General features: G+C 47.4%; 1 protein-coding gene across 2 annotated transcripts in view; it reads left to right on the top strand.

The window, feature by feature from the left end:
• The window catches only part of LOC120501596 (cat eye syndrome critical region protein 2), a 99,898-nt gene that overhangs the window by 56,228 nt on the left and 24,040 nt on the right, over window positions 1-19,630 (top strand). The window contains exons 3-8 of one of the 2 annotated variants that reach the window (XM_039708093.1): window positions 13,173-13,356; window positions 14,049-14,188; window positions 14,658-14,762; window positions 15,371-15,420; window positions 17,717-17,886; window positions 18,610-18,687. In XM_039708093.1, coding sequence (XP_039564027.1) covers window positions 14,133-14,188; window positions 14,658-14,762; window positions 15,371-15,420; window positions 17,717-17,886; window positions 18,610-18,687 — 459 coding nt within the window. In that variant the 5' untranslated portion in view covers window positions 13,173-13,356; window positions 14,049-14,132. Of the gene's footprint in view, window positions 1-13,172; window positions 13,357-14,048; window positions 14,189-14,657; window positions 14,763-15,370; window positions 15,421-17,716; window positions 17,887-18,609; window positions 18,688-19,630 lie in introns of those variants that run through there. The other variant, XM_039708094.1, reaches the window with a different exon arrangement.

Raw genomic sequence — 19,630 nt, 5'->3', positions numbered from 1 at the left:
CAGGAGCAGAAAGAAAGAAACATATGGATTAAAATTGGCAAGTACATATTGAAGCCTGGCTAGATGCAGGTGAAGGTCATCGATGGGGGATGTGAATTGTCGTTGCAGAAAAACCAAAGCTTGCTGTTCAATCACAAGGTGAAATTTGGGCTGCAGGTACATGCATGTATTCTGGACCATCCAGAAGACTGTGTTCATCCCTCCTGAGATAAAGGGGTACTGTGTCTTGATCTTCATTTCATCGTGTCCACAGTAGCTTCTTGTTGGGGCTGATAGGAGAAGTGAATTGTTATTGCAGAAAAACCAAAGCCCTTGCTGTTCAATCACAAGGTACATTCATGTATTCTGGACCATCCAGAAGATTGTGTTCACCCCTCCTGAGATAAAGGGTACTGTGTCTTGATCTTCATTTCATCGTGTCCACAGTAGCTTCTTGTTGGGGCATACCTTGTGTGGTTGGTTATTGAGATCACACAGAACAGGACACTAAACAAGGAAAGAAAATCCATGCTTTAAAAGCCAAAAACATGCACATGAAGCAGTGTGTGGCAAGAGCAGAGAGTGCAGCAGCCCTTCTCACCCTTCATTTGTCTGTGTGGCCATCAGCATCCCTCCCTGCACTTCTCCAGCTCAGAGCAGTGTGTGCTGGCTGTGTGCCCAGGTGTCCCTGGGCAGAACCCCTCAAAGCAGAAGCCAGCAGCCAGTGCATCACCCCCACCAGTGTTACCCAAATCCCCCCAGACATCTTCCCCAAAGGAGCTTGTTCATTCCTTTTTAAACACTCAGAGCTCTCTTGCTCCCTTTGCTTTTTCTATCAAACTACAAGTAACTAGTTTTTGGATTAGTTTAATAGTTGTGACACTGACTCTTTTTGTTTTCCGTTTGGATCCTTCAAGAGATTGCCCTTTGTTATTCAAAGCCGAAGTACTTGACACTGCAGCAATGCAGAAGCCCCCGGGCTTCAGGCTGTGCTGGCTGTGTGATCCTTGTGCCTCTGAGCCATTCCCATCCTTAGTGTCTGATAAGCCTTGGGGAAGAGATGGGAAAAGAATGCAGCACTCCGAATTCCTGAGGGGTGCTGGCAGCCATCCATCCGTGTGGGGACGGGAGGATGTTCACCTGCTGACCAGGGCCTTTCAGATTCAGCATTTCACTGAATTCAGCTGCTAGGGCACCCTCCTGTCTTTGGCTTTCCTTACAAGGCCAGACAAAAATCTGGCTTCCAATCTACAAGTTAGGGAGAAGGGTATCTTGCCTTTGCTAAGTTGTTTGCAGAAATTTCCAGGTCAGATGGTTTTGTGTTCAGGTCCAGGAATTGCTTTTTGAGCTCTAAAACTGACCCTAGGAGCTGCTATCTTGGATTTACTGCTCTCTGGAGAACCCAGACTCTTTGGTTTGTGTTGCATCCAGAAAGTGGCACAATTTACTGATAACATTAACTCTGTTGGTGTCATCCAGCCCGCTGATGTGCCTGTAAAATCTCCAGTTTGGCATCTGCATGGCTTAATCTTCTCTTGGTGATCTTGAGCTTCAGCAGGGGACCAGCTGTTCTCCACAGGTGAGAGCATTGCTCCTTCAGTCTTACTCTGCACCTCTGTCTTGTGCACCAGTACCAGCAATATCAGAGCCTATCATGAAAACATCTCTTTGCCATTATCTTCTCATCCTTTGGTTCCAGTGTTTATCTTGTGCCTTTAGCACACAGCCTCTGTTGGCTCTGAGGCTCAGGACCTGTCTTCTGCCTCCTGCCATTCTGTCTTGGCCACTGTCTCTGTCACTCACTTTCTGATTTTGAACGTGACAGACTTCTCTGTACCTCAGGGTCTCGGGAGATTCTTGTCTCTTGTTCTGAACATGCTCTGAGGGGAAAGTTCATATTCCCAGTCTAGCTGTGGTGATAGATCTCTCTGGATATGGAAGTGCTTGGCTCCAGCTCTGCTCAGCTCTCCAAGCCTGTTCACCAGCATGCCAGGGAATTCATTGCTTAATGAAAGCCATTTCCCTGGCCTTCCCCAGCCAAGATCAATGTCATCACGTGGCAGGAGATGGCCTACACTTAGACATCTCCCTTGTGTGTTCTTGTAGAATCACAGCTTGACAGCAAAGCTTTTTAGATGTGATAGGCATTTTCAGTTCTATTGTTAATTTATCATAGGTGATGGTGTGAGATAACTTCTTCCCTTGGGCCTTTGCACCTCAGATGTAAAATGTGATGGCATCAGGACAGGAGCCACCCTGTTGTAGTACCTGCTGTGCTTCCCTTGCTGGGGAAAGCTTTCATAACTGATATTGCCTCTTTTTTGGGCTCACTTGGCTCAACAGGTTCTTAAGGCAGGAAAAGGGTAGCTGATCCCTCTGGGGACACTCAGCTTGTGTCCTCTTTGATTGCTGAACCGTTCAATGCAGCCCCCACAAAAAAAAACAAAACCCAAAACCAGAAACCTTTTACTTCTAGACAGACACTGGAGTTTTCTTTCCATTCAGACAGGCAGGAGTCTGACCAACCTTCTCACCAGGAGATTTCTGAAAGTTCCTGTATATTTTCAGATGCACAGTATTTTACCATTTCAGCCATTTCTCAAGGAACCGAGGTCTCTATTTTCAAGCCTTTCTCCGTGCTGGAGCTGTAGTGCAAGTTTCAACGTGATGGTTGATAATGCATGTCAGTGACTGATTACAGAGCTGTTTTCCTCTTGGAGTTTAGAGCTACCCTTGCTGCTTTCACGGGCTGTAGGTCACACTGAATGCAACTGATTTGTTCCTGCTCCCTTTGAATAATGGTTTCAGGGTAGTGCCCTAAAGGTAAAATTGAATAAACTGTGAAGTACAGAGTATCTGTGGGGTTAGTGTGTCAGCAAAGCTGGGCAGGTGTGTTTAAACACACATTTGGTGTGAACATGGTCACCCTGAGTCAAAAACAACAATGCCCATGGAAAATAGCATCATCACTCTTAATTTATTGTATTTATGCAGATAAAATTACGGGACAAGACAGTTCTTAAAACTGTCTCGAATGGTCTGTTCTTTCTATGCATTCAAGGTAAATAATCCTTTCTGTTCATCTAATGCTACATTAATTCATGTTTTTTACAAATATATGTAGCAATAGAGTTTGTTCAACGTAGTGATGTTTCAGGATCTTTTAGCAGAATTCTCTTCCCCCTCTTTTAATCCACTTATCCAACTCATTGATTTGTCTTATTGGTTTTCACTCAAATTGCAGCATCAGTAGTGGGGGGTGGAGTTCCTGCTTCTCCAAAACCCTGCATGTAGTGAGAGCACAAGTCATCCCTTGGTGGGGATTGTGCAGAGACTTACTGAGTTTGAAGGAGGGGTTGAAAATTGAAAGGCAAATTAATTTTAGTTTAGTCCTATTAATATTCCATTAATCTGTCTGGGCAGTGTATGTATCCTGCTTATTCCTTTTGCCCCAGGATTTTCTCTTCATGTGGTACCATGTACTTTCAAGTGTTGTTTGGCATGTTTCTGTTGCTCTGGTTTCATTGATACCATATTCCTATTTCTTCCTTTCCCTAATCAAGCAACAAAAACTCTGAAGCAGCCCTTGCTCCTACCTAAAAAAACATATGCAGGCCCCTGCACCCAGCATGCATCTAGTTAGCAATATGTGTCTTCCTCATCCTCCAAGAGCTGCATAATCCACCAGGCTTGGCAAATCCATCCCCTTTTCCCTCCAATGTTTCCCATCTTCACACCAATCACTTTCCTTGCCTGGCTCACTTGGCCACGTAGGCTGCTGGTCTCTTGGGAAGGGGAGATGGATGCTGGGCATCTGCTCACCCCTTCCTCTCTTGTGGTGGGGGTGAGGGAGAAAACAGCAAGGCAGATAAGGGCAGCAAGGAGCAGCTGGGCATAGGTGAAAGAAGGGCCATCAGTGCCTTCAGGTCGTGTTTCCTGCACCTAAAATTACTTTCACCTTCTCACACGGGAGGAGAAACAACAATATGCCTTTTTGTTGCCTCCCTGCACTTTGAGGTGTTAGAGACAGGGCCACAGCATGAAACACTCGTGGCCCCTCCTGCTGATGCTGGGGATGGTGATGAAAACAGAGCAGCCCTGGCTCACAGAAGGGTGCTTGGAGCTCCTGCAAGCAGGGAGGCACAATATGACAGGACAGTTCAAAGTAACAGGTATGTGTGATTTCTCCTGCCAGTGCTGCCTTTCTCTCACACAGCCCAATTAACAGGGGTCACAGAGCACTGATTAGCTGCCTTGGCGTTTTGTGAACATAAAGCAGTGAAAAGCCCAGGGTGAATTGGGGAAAAAAAGATCAAATAGACACTTATCTCAGCAGTCCTGCCTGTCCCTGGCATTTGCCAGCCTAAGGAAAGAGCCTTTCCAGAAGAGACCAATGCAGGACAGTGCTGTATCTGTGCTGATATCTCTGCTGCTTTTCTGCCTTTCCTCAGCAAAATAACAAACAAGGCACCCCAGCAGCTGTGCTGTTCATAGGGTTGTTGCTAGATAAGAGCCAAATCACTGGAGAAGCATGGGCCACAGGCAGCTGGGGAAGATCAGAGCATGCCCTTCTGCCACACTGGTGTGTGAGATGGCTTCAGCTCCTCCTCAGGAGGAGTGGACTTGCTGCCTCCTGTCCTTCCTGCAAGGGAGAAGGGCTGGGAGGCAGCACAACCAGCTCAGGGGAGGTAAAAGGGCATCTCCCTCTAGTTTGAGACTTGCTGAGAGAGGTCTAGTAATGCTAAGGAGCCCAAGCTGGGAACTTCCACGGCTGCTCAGGCTGCGGCTGGGCTGAGAAATCTGGACAAGCATACCTGGAATGTTCCTGAAAGGTGGGCAGCTGTGATGACCTCGTGCCTTCCCCTCTCTTCCTTCACACCCCCCTTTTTTTGGGGTGGCAAAGCAACACTCCCACTTCAGCTGTCATAGCCAGGTTAAGTGGCTGCACTTGCTTCTGTCAAGCCAACACACGCTCCTGTGGTGTGATCCCTTATTAGAGCAGACAGCCCACATCAGCTCTCCACTCTCCCTGCCTCCCCAGAGACACTGCCTCGCTCCAGAGCTGCTCTATTCTGCTTCTCTGTGGGATGCAGCATGTCTGCCAGCTCCCCTTCCAGCCTCCCCAGGGTTCATTGCATGGAGGATGGAGAAAACAAGGAGCAGGAGGCTTCTTACAGCTGCTGACAGCCACGGGTTTTCATTGACTATTTTTTCTCTCTCTCCTAAAGATGAACACTTTTGGAGTTCAGGTGGGAAGGCCATCATGGAAATCCAACCATGTAAATTGGATGTTTTTAGCAGGATTGTGCCGCCCTTCTGCTGGTGAACCTGCTGTCCTAGCTTCATGTTACTGTGTTGGAGGAAAGGTCCAGAACCCTGATGTCTTCTCTAAGTGTCACTTCAGCATATTCACAAGGTGGTCTCTGGTCTCTGCCACATTTGAGTTCTGGAAATGAGTTATGGGATGGACAAATGAGGAGCAGGGAACAGGAACTGATAGGGTGCTGAAATTACTCTGCTGTCCTTTACTTTTGTGGAAGACATGGATCTTTCATGGATGTGGGAGCCTCCAATTGGTCACATTTCAGACTGTCAAATTCTGGAGTTAGAGCAGATTGTTTTAGAGAAGAGCTGCTGCTACTTGATATTTGCTAACTAGGTAATCTTTTGTCCTTCTATTTTGGAACAAAACAGTGGTTCTAATATAGAAAGATTGTATTTCCATGTTCAGCAATCATGAAGACAAATGTCCTTGTGTGGAGAGCCCAGTGCCATCCACCTGCTTAACACTTCAGATGTCTTTCTCTTCCCTTACCTGTTGGCCACACAGGTAAGCCACAGAATTACTGAGGTTTGGGCAATGTCTGCATTCAAAAAAACTAGTTCTAGCTTTCCATGGAGGACAAAAGGCAGACCTGTACATGCCTTGTGATGGTCTTGTGCTCCAGCAATCTCTGCTGTCTTTGCAACTCTGGGAGGAGAAATTTCACTCTGGAGGTCTGATCAATGTAATTTGAATTTTTCCCCCCCTGCTTTGTGATCTCTTTCAGGGTCCATTAATGTCAGCTGTATTCCTCTTGTTCGCAGCCACTACAGCAGGTTTTCTCCAGGCATGATTCAAAACAGGCACTGAAAAGCAGGATGTGTCTGTGTTTTTTTTCCTTCATCACAAGAGCTCTACCTTGCTGGACCTTGCTGAGGTCTGTCACAAGTGTGGTGTGGAGTTCCTGCTCCATTTAGACTGTCCTTGGCTGGAATTTTTGAAGTCTGTCCCCATCAGTGGTGCAGCTAGTGACACTGCTGTTAAAGCCCAAGGTCATGACTCCTGGATCTCCTTGGTCATTTTGCTCTGCTGCAGGGGATGTTCTGTGCAGAGACCCTTCAGGGTGCTCGCAGCCCTTGGGGCTCAGTTTGGTCACCCTGATGACAATTTGGCCCCTGCTCTGAGCAGTATGTGCTCCCTGTTGGCTTGCACACCTCCTGAGCCAGCTGCACGCACAGGGCTTGCAAGGATTCCTCTCCAGCCCTCTTCTCCCCCTGGAGGATGGGGTAGTATCTCTTTCCCCCTGCATCATACTTGACTTAGTTTCTCAGTAGGGTAAATTGAAGGTGAAGTACAAGCTGGTCCATGAAGCTTCCTCCCCCACCTCAGATAAGAAAGCTCATTAATACAGTAAAAAAAGGTCTCCATTGTTACATGAGAGCTCAAGGTCAGGCTGGTAGTAGTAACTCATATTGCTTCTAAGGTCAGCCTAAGCTTTCTCTTTCTGACAAGCCACGATAGATTGATCATGGGGGCCTTTACATTATTTTTTTTCCTTCTGAAATAGGCTTTGCTTCTCCTGACCCTGTTAATGATGTTTGACTGAGGTCATCCCAGCAAACCCTGAATCCTTCCCATTCCCTTCCAGAGGGCTTGCCTTTGTGCCAAAGCATTGTATGCTTGTTAAGAATTAAGCTTTCCTGATCTCTGCTGTGGCAAAGAAGCTGTCTTCATTGGAGAGGCGAGAAATATCTTGAATGCCATCTGTCAGTTAATGCTCTCATTAACACCTGAGTGACTCCCAACACCAAGCTGGTGCATTTTTGCCAATTCAGAACTTAAAAGGTGCCAGCCCATAAGGTGAAATATCTTCAGTCCATAAAATTAATTCCATTATAAAACGTCTGTTCTGGTAAGACCTAGATTTTTGTGGTTTTTCTTTTTTTTTTTTTTTTTTTTTTTTAACTGGTTTCTTTACAGAGGTAAAGCCAGTTCTCTTGTGTGCTGTGAATTAGATGCCCAAGAAGTCTTTTTTCATTTAGTACTGAGAACCTCCTAAAATCCACACTTGTGCTCAGTGACTGAATGCATTTGAGTCTTTTTCAGCTTTTAAAGCCTTTACTGGACAGAAGTATCGCCTCTATTACTTCCCTTAGTGGCTAACTCTGTAATAGGAACTTCAAGAGTAATTGCATTTTTCTTTAAATGGTCTTTGGTAGAAAGGCTGAGCTCTCCCAGTCTTGTTTTCCATGTTCATCCCACATACAACTCTTGGACAGGAGTGGGAAGAGGTCTGTTGTTGTTCCTGCTCTCTGTCATCCTCTGGTTTTGTCAGGGTTCTTGGTGTTAATCTCAAGAACAATATACTGTCTGGGATTAGATGCAGGTCAGCCTTGCCTTTTCCCAGCAGTTTTAGCTCAAGAGCTTGCCAGTATTTACTCTTCCATTGCATTTTGTAAATTAAATGAAACAAGAGACTTAAAACACTGTCAACATGATAGATACTCTAGCTAGTTGGTCCAGGCAATTATTTGGCATCTAAACTTTCAGAAGGCTTATTTGTGTGTGCCAGCAGTGTCCAAACATGATTGGTAAATTTTTGTCTCTGGTATTTCAACTCCTTACCCTAATGTTTCCTTTAATCCAATATTTGCTCCCATAGGACCAGAGATTTTGTGAGGGGTGGGTTTTAGGGTTTTGGGTTTTTTTTAGAGATGTGTGTGGGGGAGGTCTTGTAAAAAAATTGGCAGCAGCAGACCAGATAGAGCAATGTGCTGTGACAGTAATTCCACACTTGGGCCATGGCATGCTGCCTGCAGGAAGCACAGATTGACACGGGGACTCTCTCACTGAATCAGTGTTTGGTTTAGCTTTTGTTTGTTTGGCTTGATTTTGTTTACAGTTTTCCAGCCAAGATTTGATTTACTTTGGAGTCTTTAAAACTAAAAGCACAAGTGACTCCGCTTCCTTTGGGCATGAGGATAAAAAAAAATAAGCATTGTGTGTCTGTACACATAATTCCAGCCCCAATTTGCTCGGAAGGAATTTCACATTGAGTTTGCTCCTCCAGGGTCCCTGTGGGGCTGGGGTCTCTAGGTGCAGCTGTTCCCTGCCAAGCATGCACACCAGAAGCTCCGACCAAATTTTTCCATGTATCCCATCAGCTCTGTGAAATTCTCACCCTCTGTTCCTGAGGTCTCCAAAGGAGCCCCTCTAGGAAGCCGGGCACGGTGACCAAGCTTCTTTTTTGTGACAGCAGAGCGTGACCCCACGCGTTCAAAGCTGGGGAGATGGGAAGGGTTGCCTCTCCTTTGAGCAGGGAAAACGCTGGGATTGCCAGGCAGGGGGAGGAGTCCTCAGCTCCCCTCTCTGGAGCACAGAGAATCCTCCCTCTTTGGGAGGCAGCCGGGCAGCAGATGGCCGGGCTGCGGCGCTGAGCTGTCAGGGCTGGATCATTTCTCTGGCTGCTCTGGGCGCTGATACCCATGGTGGAGAGCAGCCCCTCCCTCAACTTGCTCCATCTTCTTTATGCCCTGATTTTTTTGCAGCTGCTACTAAAGATCACAGGCAACTTGAGCTGCAGCCTCGGTGGTACTCTTGTGGATTGTCTGACGCTGTTCCTCCCCTTTGACACAGATGTGCTAGGTCGTGTCCTTCCCTGTGCCCCACATTTCTCTTTGTGTATGCAACATACGATTAAAACTTTCAACCACAGATGCAATTCAGCTTCGACCTCCTTTCTAATCTTTGCTACAAAAGATAGGGACCTCTGACAGCAGCCCTGTGGTTTCAGAGTGTAGCCAGGGATAAGGCTAAGAATTGTACTGGGCTCTTGAAAAATCATCTGCATCCACGTGGGATGTACCACATGGATATGCATGTACCATTCCACCACTGCCCCACTACAGCTATCCAAAAATTGCTTTGCACATCGGGGGGCAACTGCAAAGCAAGGGATGTTTTGACAAGTGAGGGAAAGTTTATCTGTTTTATGAAATATTAATGATGCTAGTCGAGTTGGCACGGGAGAAGTTTTAGAGTTGCAGAGTTCTTCGAGGTACCTTTTCTGATCTGTTGTAGCTGGTTTCTGTAGTGCTTTTCCGTGGTTACTGAGCTGTGTGGAAGCTGCCTGTGCTGTACATCAGGAAGTGGTGAAGAGGTGGTGAGAGTTGTGGCCCGTGGTCTCACACTTTTCTTGTAAATTGTTTCTAAGACTCCCAATTTACTTTCAAAAGAGGGTTGGTTTTCCTTTGGATAGATGCCCTGAGACAGAATGTGCCCATGTACCAGTTCAACCTCCTTGGGAACACTCCAGTTTGTAGAGAAAAAGACACGACTGACCTAACACTGCCTCCACTTGCTGAGTGGTTTTGCACATTTCAGTGATGCTGAGAACCTCTGGAGAAGAGATACATCTGTCTCCTCAGCTCAGTGATTTCCTTCCTGCCCTCTTCCCACTTACAAAAGAGTCTTTGGAGGTTCTCAGCTGCAGCAGAGACTCTGTAGGACTTCCAAGTGTATTGGTGTCCTACTGCTGAGCTTGAAAGAAGGGTATTTAACAGACTGTATCCAGGTAATTCCATTCCTGGATCCAGTCTCTTATTCTTGAGTTTTAATTTTATAAAAATATAACTGTTTTATAAACAGTTATTCCTGGGCATTTCTGCTTTGAGCAGGGAAGAACCCCAAGGGCAGGGTTCTCACAGATTGCTGTCCTCCCTGCAGATTTTCTTCTCCAAACCAAGAGAGCTGTTTCAGAAACTTTTTCAAAGGAAAATATAAGAGATGGGGTAAGTGAAACTCACTGTAGGTGTGGCAGACAGGGGGAAGACGAGCACCATACATTTATCTGGAGAAAAAAGGTCAGTTCCCATTAAGAAGGAAAATATAAATTGGGTAAGATTGAGAGTGATTGGGAATGCCTCGAGACATCTGTTTCCCATCTCTGGTTCTTATTTCTATCCTTATTCAAAGCGACAAATGCACAGTAGCTGTCTTTGAAAATTGATGGGGGTAGGAACTCAAAAGTACTCTTAAGAACAGAGCTTGTAATGCACTGAACACCGGGTGGACGGCGGAAATTTCTAGTGTTAGCCACTTATGTGAAAGTCAAACTAAAACCAAATTGGTTAAATCAACAGAGCCAATCCCTGGGGGGAAGGAGAGTTACATAGGCAAAGATTTCAAATGATCTTCTGGAATTAAACGGCTTCCTGGATCAGTTTTCTTTGAGAGCAGCCAAAATGATAGAGCAAGATAAGTGAACTCATGCAAGTGGTAAAAGTATCTGTCTGAGCCATGCCTTCCTGCTTTTTTTTAGGTAGGAAAAAAACCAGGAGTAGATAGAGCCCTTTTACTTTTGTGGTTTCTTCCTGGCAATCCTTTTCATCCACTAGTTATTCAGGATCCTAGGGAAACTGCTTTTTCAGTCCATTTTATTGGAAATAGCCAGAACCTCTCTATTAGATTTGATTAAATAATCTTCTGCCTTGAGCTCTGGCAGAGTTGAAAAACTGAACTTGTGGGGCTGGAACTTGAATGCTGTCTGAGAGCTTACAGTCATTTGCCTTCTAGTTCTGGACTAAGTATCCAAATACAAGTGATACTTTACTGCTTTCAGGAAAAGATATTCTGGTTATTGTTTCTGTTCTGAGTAGCAAATCAAAGCTTTCTTTCTTTCTTTCTTTCTTTCTTTCTTTCTTTCTTTCTTTCTTTCTTTCTTTCTTTCTTTCTTTCTTTCTTTGTTTTAATCTAATGGCTTCTGTAAATATCTGACATTTAAGATACATTATCAAATTCCACTCTTAAAAAGTCTGTAAAGGGAATCTATTATTGCCCTCTTTCTCAAATCAAAGTCCTTGCTGGAGGTTAGGTCTTGGGATATTTGGAAAACACGATGCAGGAATGCACAGCTACTTCAGGTAGGTGTACTGTGTACTGAATACCTCACTTTAAAAAAGGATGTTCGTTGTAGTTTTCACCCTAAAATTACTACTTGAGGCAGTTCTGAGGCATTTCATAAAACATCAGTCCTCCCTTTCTGTCTGAACTTTGTCAGCATGGGGGCCTGTTCCAAGTTATATTTGTGTGATTGCTGATATTAGTGAAACAATGATACTTGGGAACACTGGTTCTTTGCTTGTGTCATGCAGATGGAGCAAGCTCCAGGTTGCAGAGGGCACTAGATGCAGGTACACTCAAGCATCTGTGGTTAAATACAACCAGAGGGCTGGTAACTGGTGCAGTGAGAGCAGATATCTCTGAGAGGTCAGCTTGCGTTTGACGTCAGAAAGAAGCAGGCTGGTGGGGAGAGATCTGCAGGGTGATCTGCACTTCTCTCTACCCAAGGAGGAAGGGAAATGCTGCCAGGTGGACATGGCTTGAGGCATCTGTTCCTTCATTCTCTCAGTCACTGTCCGGTCGTGGTCCTTGCAAAGAAGTCTGGTCTTTACCAAATGTGTGAAGACCCCTGTCTAATAGCTAACTTCTTGTTGACTTTTAATGATCTTTCTTCAGCTGGATCACACTCCTCCACCTCTTTGTTAAAATATAATAGCTTTTGTAGAAGTTAGCAATTTCTCAGGGAAATGCAATTCTGTAGTGCTGGCGCCGTTCCATTAATCATATAGAGTAATCTGCTTGTGCCAAAAACCTATCAAGTGGAGCTGCCTTTTTGAGAGCTGGTGGGAATGTGTACCCAGTGGTGTTCTTGCTGGCATATGGACTTCCCGTGTGTGCAAGAATGGCTGGGGCATGGGGGGGTCCCCTTTTGCTTGCTCAGGGTACACAACATGAGCAGGCTGAGCGAGCCTGGCAACCCTCAGGACTCAAAGTCATATGGACAGATCTTCAGAGAGTTTTATATTTAGGGACATGGCCACTTTCCCTGAAATTCCTTCCCCTGAAATTTTGAGCATTCATAGTAATGAATGCTCAAAGTGTCATTGAAATATAGACAGGAGTTCTTTTAGCCTTAAGCTCCATCAGTGGTCTTAAATGTGTCATATAGGGACATTCACCCTCAGTGCAAGATGAGGGTGAGAAATATCTGCTTCCTTGGGTTTTATGATGAACTGCTGGCAGTGAAAGTAGGACTTAATGTGACCCAGCTAGAAAATTAGAAAGATCATTTTAATAGTAATGTTTATGAAGAGCTCAAGTGTTCATCTTGATGATCTGAAAGAGTACAGACGGGGGAGTCCTCTGTATTGACTCCTTTTTTGGGAGGAGCACTCCTGTTGGGGATGAGCCTTGTGTGGCAGCATCCAAGCCACGTGTGTGAGGTGGGCTGTACAGATGTCCTGACAGAGCCACCAGTGGAGGAAGAAAGTGGCAGCACCTGTGGGGATGGACAGAGAGGAGGCCAGGGCCCACATCAGGAATAAGGGAAGCATACAGCAGCAAAGTGGGGAGGAAGCAATCAGCTATGCAAAGGCTCAAGCCACTGAACCAGGGCATGAAAACTTCTTTAGAATTAGAGAGAAGCAGGGCTTGGCAATGACAGATGTGAAGGGCAATGGGAAATCAGAAGAAAATTGTCACCATATCAAATGGGAAGAGTTGGAAGGGGAGCAGACTCAAATTTTGTTGCACTCCATTTTAGTTAAGGGTGGGTGTTGATGCTAGCACAAGGCACTGCCCGTTGGGATAGAAAGGAGATGAGTTGCTACCATGTTTGGCTCATTCTGCTTAGAAAGAAATAACACTGTGTATAAGAAGCTTCCTGTGACATGACATCATGTGATGCTGCAATGAGATTGCTGTGTTTTGGGAATGTGAATGACAGAGCTGCACCCAGCTATACCCAACAGTTTTCCTTCAGGTACTCTCTGTCTCTGCATTGTGTTGGTTGCCATTGCTTGCTGCACCAGGCGTTTCTGGACACGGAAAACTACAGTAAGTGTCTGAGATTTCTTTCTTCCTTGGTTAGATCCCAGACGTTTCACAGCTACCTGGAGGACATCATCAACTACCGCTGGGAGCTGGAGGAAGGGAAGCCCAACCCTCTGAGGGAGTGCACTTTCCAGGAGCTGCCCCTGCGCACGCGGGTGGAGATCCTGCACCGCCTCTGTGACTACCGCCTCGACGCGGACGATGTCTTCGACCTCCTCAAGGTGCTTTGGGCAGCAGGGATGAGGGAGACTCTGTGGCCACAGAACCTGGGCCAGATCAGAATCTTCCTGGGATGAGAAGGGGTCACAGTGGGTCAGCAGTTCCCTTTGGCCTCCTCTGCCTTGCTCAGAACTTGGGGCCTTGTCCCATGTGGGTGTATTCATAACATTGGAGTCGTTGAGGAAGTTGGCTTCATTGGCTACTCTTTCTGCAAAGAGTGAATTTGGAGATGCTTTAATGGTAATGGCAGGGCTGTGAGAGCAGAGACTGCTGCCTTGCTGAGGGATGCTGTGAGATGAAAGGATGGGGATGAAGTATACTGGGGGAGCTGGGGGAGGGTAGAGCAGGGGAGGGGGGAGGGAGCTTCTCAGGGCTGTGCGTGACTGTCGCCAGCACTAATTAGACCTTCCCTGTCAGGAGCACCAGAGATGAAATGTTAAAACGAGAGAGGCCATTCAAATTAGAGATGCCAATCTAAATCCCTCCCTGGACAGAGAGAGAACGTCATCTTCCCCCTGGAGTAACATTTTCCCAGCTCGGCCGGGAGGAGCAGCTGTACTGCTGCTGTGGCATGGTGGGAGGGAGAGAATGAGGGAGGGAGGTGTTTACGGAGGGGGTGTCATCATGTTTTGTGTGACAATGTGGCCGCTTTTCAACTTGTCACCGTCTGGCGGGGGGCTCCCGGTGGGCGCAGGGCTTGGACGCCGACAGCCTCCGCGTGGAGCCGCTGGGCGAGGACAGCAGCGGTGCCCTGTACTGGTACTTCTACGGCACCAGGATGTACAAGGAGGACCCGGTGCAGGGCAAAACCAACGGGGAGCTGGCTGCAGACAGGTAACAGCCCCACGAACACCCCCTCCCATGCCTGGGTGCAGGGGCAAGGGGGGCACAGCCCAGCCAGCCCGGCTGGAGGGGCTCCGCCTGACTGCTGTTGTGCCGGGGGGAGCGGGGCCTGGAGAGGGGCAGCGCGGGCGGGACCGGAGTTGCCAAGCAGACTGGGAGCTGCCCCGCCATGCATTGTGTCCTGCAGCCTTTGTGGCACCGGCAGAGCCTGCCCTGGGAGCGATACTGCCTGCCCCACTGCATTCCTGCCTGTCTGCCCCGCACCGTTCCGGCTCCCAGATCAGGCTCCCAGCCAGTGGGAATGCCTCCTCTCCCCTCCCCGTCCTGTTGCTGCTCTGATTTAATCCCTCCTTTGGTTGGGATCCTAGCAGCTGTTCCCATTTCCGTGCCCTTTTCCCATCCTGCCAGCCTCGGTTGCCTTGCTTGGCAGATATTTCATGGTGGTTTTGCCATTTTTCAGGGGATGTGGGGGGCAGACAAACACCCCAAATGTTCCTGGGAAAACGGGCAAGAGACGAGGGCGACCTCCAAAGCGGAAAAAACTACTGGAGGAAAATTTGCTGAGGTATGGAAGGGCTCTTCCTGCAACAGACGTAAAATACATACATTCCCAGAGGGAAGTATAATGTATTTCTGGGGTTCCCCCAATAACTATGTATATACCATGCAACCATAATTTCAATGCACTTCAGAAGTGAAGCAAGCTCAGACTTGGTGGATGCTTTGATTACTCTCCAAAGCGAATTCTGACTGAGCTGGAAGTTTGGTGAAACAGTGGGCATCACTCTTCCTACCACCTCTCTTCAAATGCAGTTCCACCAAGAGGTGCCAGGGAATTTGCTTCTGATAAAGAATACTTTCATTGTGTGGCTTGAAGCCAGAAATCCTGGCCAGTCGAGTCCATATAGATTTTGGGATGCTTCCCTTGAGAACTGAGATATTGTACTTGCCAAACTTCATCCTGCACCCTTCATTTACAAAAATTTTACGAAGCTATGATAAATATGTATTTAAAATATGTATCAAAGGTGTGTTCTGCAGTGTTCTTTTCATGGTTTTGCTCTGCAATGAATAATTGTGGTGTTCCCTATTCTTCTCCTCAGAAACAGCTACATTTTGGTGATGTGAAGTAATGTACTTTTTGTATCACTCCTTCTCTTTCTTTTTTGGTAGGGAGAAGGCAGAAGAAAGCTTGCTTATCCACGAGACTCAGATAAGAAATGGTAAAGAGATTTTGCAGTATTGGGGTTGATACGACATGCCAATAAGGCTCTTAAATTATCAAAACCCAGGGAGATGCCTGAAAGACAGCCCAGCTTTTCTCAGGAGAGTCCTTCTGCTGGTGGTTGGGGCCAAGTTTGGAAAGGAGGGGTTTGTGTTACAGACTGCCTGGCATTTGGGAGCCTGGGCACCTGCAGGCTTCCTATTTTGTCATGGCTGAGTTTGGGATGAAGAAACCTAACCTGCTGGGATACACTGGAATTCAAGGGCTCACCTAAAAAAGCAGGCTGTGAATGGTCCTCAGCCTCCCAGGGGTAAGGTAAAAACAAACCCCTCTTGTTAGCAGGTGTGTTTTTTCAGATGGGGAAGAGTGTGGAGTCAGTGATGCCAAGACAGGGAAGGAAGAACCCTTTTGATCCTCTCACTTTTCCTTCCTCATGGCCATTGGGTGCCTGAGAGTGGTAAATGATGTCTTTGGGGGTACCCAGCTAAGGGTTAACGAGGCAAAAAGCGAGTTAGCAGCATGATGTGAAAGTGAGTTCAAGGGAGCTGGGACTCATTTGTCATACATGTGTATCCACTGGCTTCCACAAAACCCAGGGACTCAGCCTGCCTGTTGCCTCACAATAAAAGGCAAGGGTGGCATTGTCTTTCCCGAGCCTCCTTCCATTTGCTCTTTGTCTTCAGATTTCCTGGCGGCCACTCCGGCTTCTCCGGAGCCAGGCAGCAGAGCCGGAGCGATGCGCGTGAGGCGCTGGGGGTTTTATCAGATCATTGTCTCCCAGCAAATTGTGTCACTTCAGCTGCAGAGTAATCTTCTGCTGGCACAAAGCAGTGCCTCAGTCCTGTTTGCTATTGAAATGAGTTGTCCGTGGGCAGCTGGCAAGGGAATGAGAAACAAGGATGCAGGCTTTGGGGCAGCATGCAGGTAAGCTCCCTGCTGCACGTGGGCAAGGGATGGATGGCTTTGTGTAGCCACAGCAGCAGAGCCAGCACATGGCTGGACCTTTGCTGTCTCAGTTCCCAGTCCCCAGTGCATTCACAGAGCTGAAAGTCTGTGCCACTGCCACTGCAGCCCAGGCACCTGACAGAGGGCAGGTGCTGGAGGGAGCCTGCAGCTTTCCAGCTTTCCTAGGACAACCTGACATCATGTCGGAGCCACTCGCAGCTCAGATCCACAAAGGGCCCAGAGTCAGGTTCAGGTTTCTTACTTTTTGTTTTTCACTGTTAGTTTGCTTGAGAATGTGTTCAGAAGGTGCATGACATCTGCCAGTGGTGCTGATGACCATTGCTTTCTTTCTGGGAGCCAGTGGTTAGCCCTAGAAAAGTCTGGAGTGAGCTGAGAACCCCTCAGCCAGAAGGTGTTTGAATCCCTCAGCCTGAATGTGTTTGATCCAAAACTTTCCCCACTACAAAAAAAAAAGGGCAACAACCTTTTTCTGCTCAGAGAGCGTCCTAGGGCAAAAGCATACAAGTTGCAACCCATGAGGCTTTCCCGCTCTGTGTAAACATTTGTGGAGCAGGAACCACATTCCCTGTCTCCAGGTGGGTGTTCCAACCACAATGCAAGAGAGCCCTTCCTTCACAATTAATATTCAAATGTTTCACACAAGGTGGAACAGCTCTCAAAGTGTCTTGGTGGTTGGGACATGCTTCAGAGCAGTGGGTGATCTGCTTCAGTCCCACTCTGGATCGAGCAGGGATGGGATGTGAACTTTTGGAACTTCCCCCTCATCTGGCAGCCTGATGAACCCTGTCCTTCGCTTCCTCTTCTGCTCTTTCAAGTGCCTGGAAACAAAATATTTCATTTGCAGGGAGCAGGAGGATTTTTTTCACTGTAGAAACAGTTTGCAGTACTTTAAAATAAAAAAAAATCTTATTTCAAATTACATTATTTTTTGATGACTTTATTCTGCTGCCAGACTAAATCAGACATTTTCAGTTCCCTATGTCCTGCTCTGGCTGACAGCCGCCATTAAAAAAAAACAAATTAAATTCTTTTCTCCAGTTTGCAGTGACTGGAATGTGGGCTTGCTACAGGGATGTCACACTACCTGTGTGTTGCCATGTGGCACCATTATTTCTTCACCTGAGTACTTCCTCTCTATGTTGGCATCACTCTCAGAGGCAGCAGTGCTTCTGGTGCATGAAGAGAGCTTTGGGTCTGTAGCAAATGGAATGTTTTCCATAACAGTGGCCATTGCCAGTGTCTTTTGCTCTTCCTGAGCCCTGGGGAGAGAAGGAGAGGAGCTGTTAGTCATAACTGTGTGGAGATAACATCCTTTCATGTTTTTGAAGGGTCCCAGGGGCCTGGCCGTGGGACATGGTGGTTGCTGTGCCAGACGGAAGAGGAGTGGAGGCAGGTCACAGAGAGCTTCAGAGAGAGGACTTCCCTTAGAGAGAGGCAGCTCTACAAACTCTTGAGTGAAGACTTCCTGCCGGAGATCTGCAACATGATTGCACAGAAGGTGAGGAGACATGACATCCTGTTTACCTCTCTTTGACCACTTCCAAGAGTATGGATGCTTGCTGAGTGAAGGAGAGCTAAATCCAAGCAGCCTGTCAGCCCGTTCTGCTCCCTGCACCTACAGCCTGCAAGTGTCATGGATGTTGGGGCTTGTGGATGGGGGGAAGACTCTCCCCCATGCAGTGGCAGTGCTGGAATTGTGCTCGAGGATCTGGTGCAATCACAGCAGTGTAGGTAGGGTGGCTGAAGGGGTTACTGTCTTCAGCCATGTTCTGTTGCCCTTTCCTGCTAGCAGGGGATCTCTGTGCTTTTGAACTGCTGCGATTTACAGCCTGGCTTTTCTATGCAAACTGCCTGTCATTCCTCTTTTACTGCCCTTTCTCTGCTGGCTCTGCTGAAGGGGCACTGGCTGCTTAGCTGTCCTAGCTAAGTCTGCTTTGAGTCAAAGCCCCAAAACTCTGAAGGGTGTTGGCCGTCAGCTGAATGTTTCCAGGTGGGACAGATCTGGAAAGGAATCCTTTGGCTAGATGCTTTGTAAAACAGGCTCTGCAGTCAGCGTGATGTTCTTGGATTGAGTTCAGTTTCCTTGTTTGCTACCCTTGTAAAGCTAATAGGGATTTCATGGTCACTTCTAGCCCTCAGAGTTTCTCCTGCCAGTGTCACCGATGTGCCCTAATTTCCTCCACTCTCTTTTTCCTTCCCTCAATTCTCAACCCTGTTTCAGGAGAAGCGTCTGCAGCGGACAGAGTTTTCTCCCAGGTGGATGTCTGACCATCAGCCCATCAAACCAATCAAGCAGGAGGTGAGGGGGGGTGCGAGGGGGAGGCCGACGGAGGGAGGCGAGAGCAGATGCCTCCTGGGGGAAGAAATAAACCGCAGCATCGCCATTCAGTGGGAAGGAGTCGCTTGAAAGTGCCTGTGCTGAAAGAGAGATGGGTGGTAATGCCCGTCAAAGGCAGGCTGACACCCGGGGTTTCTATGGCGAGCAGGGAGGTGCTGCCCTCTGCATCGCAGAGGTAACCGGCCTTGCTGCAGCTGCATATGGAAATCTGCGCTCAGTCTGGGGAATTCCACTTCAATGAAAGTGCTGGCACATTCGAGGCAGTTCAAAGAAAAGTTGAAGAAGGATGAGAGGGCTAGAAGAACCGGCTTACAAAGGGAAATGACAGAAATTCAGCCAAGGGGAAAACGTGAGGCTGCAAACACATGAGGGTGTAGATAGCGCCGAGGGAGAGAATGACTGATGCAGTATGGAGCTGAGCTAGGAGGGGGTCAGCTGGAAATGGAAGTCACAATTTAGGGTACTTAAAGAAATGCTTATCAAACTGCAGCCTTGTGGGCTCAAACGGCGCTTTCTGTGCCTCCTCACCCTCATCTCCTCTCTACCCCATCAGTGCAACAGCACTGCTGCTGCTTGAGGGTCTGTGCAGTGAACCAGACCCAGGAAAATGACTGGAGTTAAATATAACCTTTTTCTTTGGTCGGGGTTGTTTTTAACATAGATCAGTTTTCCGATCCAGTTCACCACACAGCCCCTAACAGTCACGCCGGCGCAGGCGGGGACACGGGGCCGTGGAGATGGGGGGGTCTTTGAACTGGCAACTGCTACCCAAAGCAATCGCTCAGACAACACCAGATGAGCTTCAGAGGAAAAAATTGTCTCAATTCTATCAGGCTGGGGCATAATCTCTCGCCCTAGATGTAATGGAAACGTAGTTACCTGGTGTTTTGTCAAACCCTGGGAA

The sequence above is a fragment of the Passer montanus genome, unplaced genomic scaffold (genome assembly GCF_014805655.1).
Source record: "Passer montanus isolate IOZ18808 unplaced genomic scaffold, ASM1480565v1 scaffold20, whole genome shotgun sequence".
NCBI lineage: Eukaryota > Metazoa > Chordata > Aves > Passeriformes > Passeridae > Passer > Passer montanus.
This window is presented reverse-complemented; position numbering and strand designations above follow the sequence as displayed.